A 10,535-nucleotide genomic window follows, 5' to 3' on the forward strand; every position below is an offset into this window, starting at 1 on the left:
GAATGAATATCATAAAAGATGTAGAGCCACCCCCGGACAGAAATGGGAGGCGCAGTTAAATGGCAGAAAAAGGGAAAAGACCACGGCGCACTCGTGGAAAAAAATTAAATCTTTATTGAATTGGCTATGTGTTATGGCACTCGGCCTTTATAAGGGTACTGACATGGGTACCGCACTGGGTACTCTGACAACTGCTAGTTGTCAAGTAGTAAAGCAATGGGTGATGCCCTGCCTGTATTCCCATCTTGCGTCATTCCTGAGTAGGCCCTGGCGTGCCCAACTTAAAATAGAAAGGGATTGTCATTTGTCATCACTTTACTGCCTTCATTTGAAGCCAACCCAGTGGCTGACTTTCTGTATCTGTTATCAATCAAATAAATCAAGGTGCATGTATACATTTGTATGCACACACACAAAATGTAGCTCATTACAATGTCCCACCCCACAGACGAGCCACCAGCACTGAGCTTCCCATGGCTATGCGCTTCAGACACCTGGAGAAAACATCCAAGGAAGCTGTAGGAGTTTATAGGTAAAGACCACCAACCTAAACATCCAAACTCATACTTGTCATCAGTAATTGTTGCCGGCATGCTCCTCCACAAGATGTCTGTTTTGGGATTCCTTACAAGGACTACAGTATGCTTAAAACACAATTCTCCCATCCTCTAATCTGTTCAATCATCCTAGATCTGCAATTCATGGACGTGGTTTGTTCTGCAAGAGGAACATTGAAGCTGGAGAGATGGTGATTGAGTATGCAGGAAATGTCATTCGAGCTGCCCTGACGGATAAGAGGGAGAAATACTATGACAGCAAGGTTAGTCATCTTTAGATCCATGTATACACTGTAGGCTATAAACTATGATCAAAGAGACACTCATGCCAACATGTTTCTTGAGCAAGACATCTGCTTAGCAGGCATCACTTATACTTGGCATTTGTACAGCATGTTCATGATATTCAAATCATTATCCATTTTCAATTAAAGTGCTCAAACAAAATGTAATGATTCTCACTGCTGTTCTCTCCACCAGGGTATTGGCTGCTACATGTTCCGCATCGACGACTTTGAGGTGGTGGACGCCACCATGCACGGCAACGCGGCGCGCTTCATCAACCACTCGTGCGAGCCCAACTGCTACTCTCGGGTCATCAACGTGGACGGCCACAAGCACATCGTCATCCTCGCCCTGAGGAAGATCTACAGGGGCGAGGAGCTCACCTACGACTACAAGTTCCCCATCGAGGATGCCAGCAACAAGCTGCACTGCAACTGCAGCACCAGGCGCTGCCGCCGCTTCCTCAACTAGGAAAGACTGTGCGACCACGACAGCCATCTTGTTTGAATTACTTGAATATGGGAGATTTGACTGAGGACTGGGTAGGTAAGCCGCCGCACTTGAACCAGTCAGTGCGTTATCCTGGTACTCTCTGCCGATATAAACGGGAACTCACTCGCGGAGGCAAGGATGTTTAGGTGTATACCTTAGTTCCAGGGGAAACTGTTCTCCTAAAATGTTTTCTACTGAACATTATTGAATATTTTAAGAGACAAATTCTCACTGAGTGCTATTTGATTTTTGAGTAGAACATCGTCTCATAGCCATAAGAGTGGAGTCCCTATGTGGAAAATTGTCATCAACTTTGGTGACAGGTGACCAACTTTGATGCAGATTTACATTCACATTCTGATCTTAAAATCTGTTTGGTTTGTGAAAGTGTGCGAATGGCTGAAGCATTTGTTGATTTACCAGACCTTGTTGCCTGAAGAGCAAGAGGCTATTTTTAAATTCTGGTGCAATTGCTGATACTCCCTGAAGGAAATGCTCTGTTAGGACTGGCTGCACGGATGGCATACTTTTTCCCCCCGCCCTGTTCTTTCATCTAATTTCATTGAGTAACTATCCTCAGTCATACAAACCAAATAGGAGCCATATGGTAAGGCTTGTTATGAAAGATTATTAATGTGATTCAGTGGCTGAAACTACTGGAATGTTTGCCTGCGAGGAGCTGCATGCTATCCAGTGATCCAGCAGTATTTTTGGACATTTCTATTGTCACAGGCCATCTTCTTTGACTCGTTGCTTTTCAATCTTTTTGAATGTCCTCGGCTGGAACTGGGGGGCCATCGTCACCGCCTCTACCCTGACGATGGTTAGTACTGGCTGCAAATGATGGCTGAAACGCCTACCTGCAGTTCTTTCTCCCTTTGCTCTGTTTTAAAGAGAGAAAATTCTTAGCACATGTGACTGCTGTATATAGGTTATAATAGAATGGGATGAGACTGATTCTTGCACCTTAATCTCTCATGTGTTCATCTCTCAGTTGTACATAGCTGTACATAGTCAACAAACTAAGTGAGACTGCTTTTTTCTTCAGAACACCACGCTGGACTCCTCTTCTATATGTATAAGTTTTAGTGCAGCTATGTTTCTTCTGTTTCCCCACATTCAAGTCGAGTGAGCAGGGAGTTTCATTCTTGTCTGTTGTATTTTGTTTTGTTTATGGAGATGCCGTTCACACACAAGTTCTATTTCATGTAGGGTTTTAAAAGTTTGCTTAATGGAAGTTGCCCTCATCCCTTCCAGCTTTCCCTGTCACTGATTTTAGTTGAAACAGCGGAGAGATGCTGTGAACAAAATGTTTTTATCCCACTAGTTATGCAATTGTTTGTTCTTGTTTTTTTGTTGTTAAGGTCTATAAGGGAGGGATGTGTACAGGCTGTAAAAAGATAATAATATAGTAATGTTACACAGCTTATTGCTCCCTTTTAAATCTTTTTCAGGATTTGTATTTTTGTACACTGAAATAATAAATGCTATTCAACATGCTTGTGGAACTTATAACTTGCTTTGTTTGGTAGTGAAACTCAAAGAAGTGATTTGATGCCTCCCAAATTAGTTTTCCTTGCTTTTCCTTTTTACTTTATTTACATGTTATTGTTACTTCCACCTTTGACCACGCTATCTGTTGTCTCATGGGTGTACTACCTCAGTGGCAAAACAACATAGAATATTATATGAAACGAGACAACGTTTGAAGAGTTTTGTTGTGAAACACTAAATGTCCATACGTTTGACAAGAATTCTTTGCTCGATGTTATGCATAAAGACCTTTTATTTTCTAAGCACAGTTTCTCAGTCAAAACCTACATTAATCAATACATTTTTGTGAGATAAGGTGCTATTCTGGTAGAATAGCCGATAGCATCGGCCATATTTACTCCAGCAGTCGCTTTGAAAGAACAGGGATCACATTTTCTGTATATAAAAACATCATGGATAACTTAATTTTGGAACGAAACTCTTCAACATAGCTTCTGTTTTTGCAAACACAGCTGGCAGATGCATGTAACAAGGACACGACTCGGCCTCTGATATTTTCACTGGAGGGGTTTGTCGTCTTCTGAATCTGGAATGCAGTGTATGTTATTGATATGGAATTGTTTTATTTAAATTGCGTTTGTAATTTCTTGTGACATGCGTTGCATTGTTACTCTATTGGCTTATGATAAACCTTGTCTGTATATAGTTGTATACAAAATTTCTAAACCTGTTGAAACTTTTTACTACACATTTTTATTTATGTTATGGTTTTGTTCTGTTTTTTTGCCCAATAAAACTCTTTACATGTTAAATGGTTAAATTGCATTAATAATTTAGGTTTGCCTTACTGCAAACCGAAAGAGAAATGCCTTTCATTTACATTTTAAGGACATTTACTGCCATTGCTTGTGCATTCTCAGATGAAAAAGGAAGTAAAGGATCTAATAAAGATGGAAGTAAACAATGTTGCTCTAGGACAAAGATCAATGAAAACATACAGTATTAATATTATACAGTAAGTGCACGTGTGGCTGAGTGTAGATGGCTTCATCCCACTAGTATGATTTTAACCATGGGATGGGACAATCATGTGAGGCACGAGAACAAAATGTTGATGTCTCTTAGGGAGGCGCTCTCCATTCTGACATTAGGGTTAGAGATAGGGTTAGTGTCGGAATGGAGACATGTCGGAAAGGAGACATGTCGGAGTGGAGAGATGCACCCTGTTTCTTAACATCCAATATGATTTAAAGACCACTTCATCCATTTTAAAAAATTGGTCCACTAATGCTCATTAAAAATTAGGAAACCTGCCTACATCTGTCATCGGTAGGCCGGTTTAATACAGTTTGATAATTTCAAACTATTTTTATTAATGCAAGAACAATGGACTGAAAAATTGCCCAGCAATGAGATACAGAGTGAGTAAACGGTAATTGTGCCATCTTGGAATGAGCATTAGTGAGGACCTCGGGACCAATTATAGTACGGCCAGACGTGAGGTGTCATTCAAACTAGGGTATGCTTAAATGTCGTCACCTTATTAAACTAATGGCCTAATTTTTTTTTTATGAAAAACTAGAAAGATGAAATTGGAAATGGCAAGTGTGATTACTGTGACGCGAAAACGGTCTTTATTTTTCTTGAGGTATCGGTATTGAACATGCAATTCCAAGATAATGGTTTCTAATTGGAGATGATTTGCTGATTTGCTTGGAAAAGAAGATGAAAAACCTGCCTGTAATAGACATGTGGGATAAGTTACATCCTTGGCCAACCAATTTGACAGTTGCGTCATTTGAAAAACAGGTGCTAGGCTTAAGCCCCCCTACCATTGTTATCTAAATAATGAATAAAGTTAAATAAGTATGGAATATGGATAAAATCCATAACCAAAATAAGAGAGACGAGCCAAAGGACTGATCAATAAATTGGTGTATTTGAAGGAGACAAACAGTGAGCATACCATAGTGGTAGCTTTCTAAATCTCTCTCTCTTCCAAGATGGAAGTTAACATGTATATAAAGAGTACAGTTATAACAGTATAAGTCGTGGAACTCATTGATTCGTTCCCAGATCATAACAAGGAAGACAGTGACACGTAGTGTTGGTAATTTTCCACTTGTGACATACAGTATAAACCAAAACATGATTATATCATGGCAACCAAAGTTACTATGACCTGTAATCTATTAGCCTGAGTTTACAGTATCCGACCAAAATATGGTCTCCTATACTGTAAGTTCAGTTCATAATATATCCTAATATGGTCATATGACCCTCATACACAAACCATAGAATTATGTATCATAATTCTACCCTATCAACCATGATCCTTTAAAACTAATTATAATTGATCTGCCGTATATTCTGTATGAAATATATCACTCCTATTGCAGCATCAAAATTACAGTTTGGATATACAAAAATGTTTAAATTGCTTATTTATGTACCCTATTAGTGTTTTAGGAATGCACTCTATTGTAATATTCTTGAGCAGGCATTTACAGTAGTTGATATTCTTAACGAGATGAGTGAGCAGGTGGGAGATTCAGTTATGTTCAAGTAGCCTACTACGCTTCAAAGGAGCATGGCTATGCAGGGCCACTTGTGGATATCGAATGTGTGACCTTCCCATTGTTTGACTACCTCTCTAGCCAAATGAAAGGGAACTCTTGACCTTTCACTTGCCCTCAGCCATGTGCAGCCTGAGCTGGTCAAACATAAGCCTGATCACAATGCATCTCACCACGTTGTGAGCTTGTACAGGTGTGGGACATAGCAAGCAAACTAATTATAAATCTGGTTTCCTTAGCATCACTGAACTAGGGGTGCAACAGTTTATCAAAGGTGATCGATTGAATTGATTATTAAAAAAAGCTATAATCGATAATTTAATACAATTGATTAATCTATACCTATCCCTGTCATTGGTGAAAAGTAAAACAAATAAATATAATGCTCATGTGGTTAATCAATGTGTTGATATAAAATACTATTAATTTAAAGAACATCATTATTCAATGAATCGAAAAAGGTATCAAGTTAATTGACATCCACATGATGAACTGGACACTTGCTCATTTACATGATTAAATATGCATAATGATAACCATACTTCGACATCAGATAATAGTTTATTTGATCCTCCCTGCATTGTGTGACTTTCATTCACATCTCATGAAATCACATTAGGACTGTTTTATATACAGTCAATGGTCTGGACAATGACTCAAACAGTCAAGACCTTGTAACAATCAAGGTATTGTAAAAATGAATAAAGTGACTGAAATGCAACACCAAAGTATGCCTTTGTCTTCATTCCATTTTCATTACTAGAAATCAAAACCATGACTCACAGTGAATGTGTTTACGGTGTTACCTTTTCTCATACAATAACCATGATGCTTTAATTAAACCATGAAAAAGCTACCCTCATATCTGTGGGAGCGGTTCCAGATTTCCATGTAGAATTATTGTGAAGTTGTGATACGCTTGAAATTCAAAATGAATTTAGAGTGCATCAACTCAGAAACAAACCCACAGTACAGAATGATGAATGTATTCTGTTTCAAAGGAGATAAATACCCCCCTTTTTGTTGTTTTGTTTCATGCTTAAAGTATTTGGATGCAATTTTGTCTTTGAGTAAGTGGAACTGTGGCACTTGTTATTTCTCAGCAATCAGACAAATCATACTGTATATCTATTCTATTTATGGTGGGAGTGGTGGGAGAGTTATAAAAGCCAGGCAGATTTGAGTGCATAAGTAATAAGGCATAGCAGGAACACAAGTCCAATGTTTTCTTTGCATGCTGTCCTCATGCATAAACTTCACTGCTTCTTACTTGCTGCAGCAACCTGTACACAAATACAATATATATATATATATATATATATACATACATACACACACACACACACACACACACACACACACACACACACACACACACACACACACACACACACAAACGCAACAGACAACAGAGAGAGAGAGAAAGAGAAAATGAATAGTAAAATCCTCAGTGTTAATAAGGAGTGTTCACGGCAAGCATGATAACTATAGCGCTAACTATAAGTAAATAAGTCATTTTCAATCAACCTACAGTATGGGCTAAATAATGTAATTTTTTGTTTCTTTATACGGTAAGTACTTAACTACTCACTGATAACCTGATAACCAACAACTCACCTGACCAGCAATTCTATCCAGATCCCTTTGGCCTTGTGAGGTGAGTCTTCGTCCACTGGAAATACAAATGAACAACTATCAACTATATAATTATGAACAATATTCAACGTGCATAACAAGTCTAGACTAACACAGGCCCGGACCACTGGCCTTGCAGTCAGGGCATAAAACACAATATTTTCATTGTGGAAACATCCAGTCTCGTAGAGCATTCGATACAACTGCCAATCCAAGTGACCGTACTGGCCAATCACAGTGCGACTTTTCCCGGACTTGGCAAACACATAACAGCATAACATCTGTTTAGCAGACTACGGCGGCTCGTATGGGACAACTAAGGCATGGATGTGTGTACAATGACACAATGACAACAATAGATTAATGGAAAACTAAATTGACCACAACAAATTGCATAAGTAGCAATAGGTTATGGGCTCCACTATGCTATGAGGGCTGCTGGGGAAACTGGACAACAATCGACCCCACGGACAGTCATTTGGGATTTCAATATAAGTAGGAAAATGAGCCTAGATCTTGTCCTTTAAGGACATCCATTTTAATTGACTGCTTGATTTTAAGGTAACATCTTAGGCTCATTTCTATCTCTCTCACCCGTTTGGGTCTTTTTCCACCATCTTGAGGGCCTCAAGAGCCTGGAGAACCTTCCGTGCCACATTCCTGGAGCCAATGCTAAAGTGGGCAGGGCGTACACCATTCCTCTGGCGCCCGCCATAGATCTTGATCATGGAGCCTGCGCCCACGCCTCCTCGCAAGTACAGATGACGGGCTGTAGATGCTAGTGCATACAAAAATCACATAATATAAAGCCTAAATAGACTGTAGTACACCGGTGTTGCGAAAATAGGATATCTACAAGCTCAAAATGCCTTGCTCTGCAAGGTGTTGTGAGCTTGTAGATCGTCGATAGAAGTTCCGACAACCTGCCGACGGCAGCTTTATCGGCAGGAGGCGCTTTCCAACCGTTTCCAACGGCAAATCGTGGCCGACTCTGTGCAGTTAAGGGCCAATACATACTCCACTTATAGCTCGTACCGCCATTAATTCGGCTGTTCGGTGCTGCCTAGATTGTCTTCCCGAACAGAACAGAAATAAATTTGTCTCTAAAAGTGGAGAATGCGTCGGCCCTAAGAGTTACCTTAACACTGCTCAAATTCACCGCTCATTTCACACTGGGTGTGATTTTTTTGTAGGTGTTTAAAAGTTCTTAAATTGTCACTTCACTGTCATCTGGTGACAGACACCCACACAAAAATCATGTCGGAGAACCACTGTTTTAGATTAGTATCACACACACCTACTCTGGTATAGAACCAGTTGTCATCACATGGTGCCAACTCCTTGTGTTTGGCAAGCTTCACTATGTCCATCCATTCAGGAACCTTCAGTTTGCCAGACCTGGCAAGACCAGATGAGATGTATCAGAAATCAAATCACATCCACAATCTGCATTTGTATAGTATTACACAATCAACTCTATAATGTATACAGGCTATCTAGTATGTTTTAGTGGTAAATAAATAGGCCCTTCCTGTATATGAGATGAATCATCTGTCTCAAAGGTTACCCAATATATAGATGATGAACTAGTACAGCTAGGGTTCATGGAAATACACTTCCCAATTAGTCAGTTAAATCAGGCAAAGCAAACCGTGTCCTATAATTATTTAATTCTACTAGCCTGTAAAAAGGAGGGAAAAAAACACCATCATTTACTTTATTACTAAATTATATATACTAGCCCTTACCCGTTCAAAGATATGAGCTCCAAAATGATGTGCAGTGTGTGGGTTATGGGATGTGCACTGTGCACACAGTATATGAGGGATGGAAAGTAACTTTAACTGGTGCTTGCATGATGTAGGAGCATCAATGTAAGAAACCTGTTTCGTTTAATGGTTACAGAGATACTGTCCCCCCCCCCCAGCCCGCCCGCCCACCCGCCTGCACACACACCCGCCTGCCTGCACACACACACACACACAGAGCTGGTTAAACATTTTGCCTCAAGCTAGATGCAGAATAGATGTGCCTCATGCTAGATGCAGAATAGATAGTAGATACACCATAAAAATGCTAATATACAGCATACGATTTGTGAAAGTGACAAACGGGCTTCACAGTTATGTCAGGTGTGTTCATATGCTTATGGTGATGCGATTTCAGATCAATTGCTCCAGCCACTGAGGAGAAACGCTGTGACAGACAGACACTCACTCACTCACTCACTCACTCAGACATTCGCAAAATTATAGTATATATATATATATATATATATATATATATATATATATATATTTATATATAGCCTATATATATATATATATATATATATATAAAGTGGCTTAGAGTTAAATGAGTTAATCTTGCATTCTGATACTAAACACCACCACATTATATTACAGCACCTGTAGGCTATTTGCATAATCAATCCCAGGCTGCACGTGGATTGACGCTGGATAGCCTTCCAGTCGACACAGAAGTACACGCGCAAAAGTGCAAGTCATGCACGCGACGAGAGGAGGCATGCAGGCACAGCTCTTACTTTTTGAGGAATGCCGACAGTGCCCTCACAAACTCCTGCTGGTTGACGTCTTTCACCGTGACACCTGGCATGATCTGCGACACAAAACACCATGAAACCCAGGTGAGAATGATGCAAACAGAACAATTATTTGGCCAAACTACTCAAAACTAGATTTGATGAGCGCACCATCTCCCCCAGGTGCGCAGGACTAAAACATATGACATTAAGCTAGACTCACTGCTGCTGGATAGCAAAGAAGAGTCAATATAGCATTAATTTTTCCAATAACAACAAAGTCACAAATACCGTTAGATGGAGTTTGTTCCAGTTTATGGGAAAGGCTGCCTACTGGGTGATGCTCCGAGCCTCCTCCGACTGAAGGGATGATGCTGGTGGTGCTGCTGCTGCTTGCAGAGTGCTGGAGAGTATCTAAGTAGATGCGAGTACTTTTTCCACCAATGCAGCAGACTGGCCTCATCAGATGGATGGACACACATTGGACAGCAAGCATTGCAACCAGACATGAACACCCGGCCTTATAACAGTTAACACGTGATTGTGGAACCGGGACTCGATCGAATCTTGAATATTCTCTCCCACGTAGGCCTATATTTGCTTTTACAGCTATTTTTGCTTTTGTTTTGTGATGATATGGTGCGTGACGGCGTCGGCGTGCTGCCTGCTGCTGTGATGTCAGATCCAATAGTTTGTACCGCATTTTGTGTTGTTGAATGAGCGAATCCAGCTGCTCACCAGCAGAGGGCGTGGTTGTGGCGGCTAACTCCGGTCCCTGACCATTTCTAGGCTACTCACATTTTGTACTTAAATAAAACTATCAATTCTGCAATGTACAAGTACCCTGTTACAAGTAAAAGTCTGGAATTCTAATATAGCCTACTTAAATTTAAAGCACCAAAAGTAAAAGTACAAAATGTTTGAACTTAGCAGATATATAGCCTACATGTTTGT

The 10,535-nt window shown here is 40.1% G+C and overlaps 2 protein-coding genes across 3 annotated transcripts in view; one reads left to right on the forward strand and one right to left on the reverse strand.

Moving 5' to 3' along the window:
• The window catches only part of kmt2ba (lysine (K)-specific methyltransferase 2Ba), a 42,739-nt gene extending 39,115 nt beyond the window's left edge, over positions 1–3,624 (forward strand). For both annotated transcript variants that reach the window (XM_080735982.1, XM_080735983.1), the window contains exons 34-36: positions 449–532; positions 691–820; positions 1,038–3,624. In XM_080735982.1, coding sequence (XP_080592108.1) covers positions 449–532; positions 691–820; positions 1,038–1,313 — 490 coding nt within the window. In that variant the 3' untranslated portion in view covers positions 1,314–3,624. The remainder of the gene's footprint in view (positions 1–448; positions 533–690; positions 821–1,037) is intronic.
• A 3,036-nt stretch (positions 3,625–6,660) lies between these two features.
• Positions 6,661–9,655, reverse strand: LOC308292141 (small ribosomal subunit protein eS19; the record flags this gene model as incomplete). Its single annotated transcript, XM_080734406.1, has 5 exons — positions 6,661–6,687; positions 7,022–7,076; positions 7,634–7,817; positions 8,337–8,437; positions 9,585–9,655. The coding sequence occupies 5 exons, from the start codon at positions 9,653–9,655 to the stop codon at positions 6,661–6,663; spliced, it is 438 nt and encodes a 145-aa protein (XP_080590532.1).
• Between the last annotated feature and the right edge of the window lie 880 nt (positions 9,656–10,535).

This window comes from Nannobrachium achirus, assembly GCF_963921795.1.
Source record: "Nannobrachium achirus genome assembly, chromosome: 10".
NCBI lineage: Eukaryota > Metazoa > Chordata > Actinopteri > Myctophiformes > Myctophidae > Nannobrachium > Nannobrachium achirus.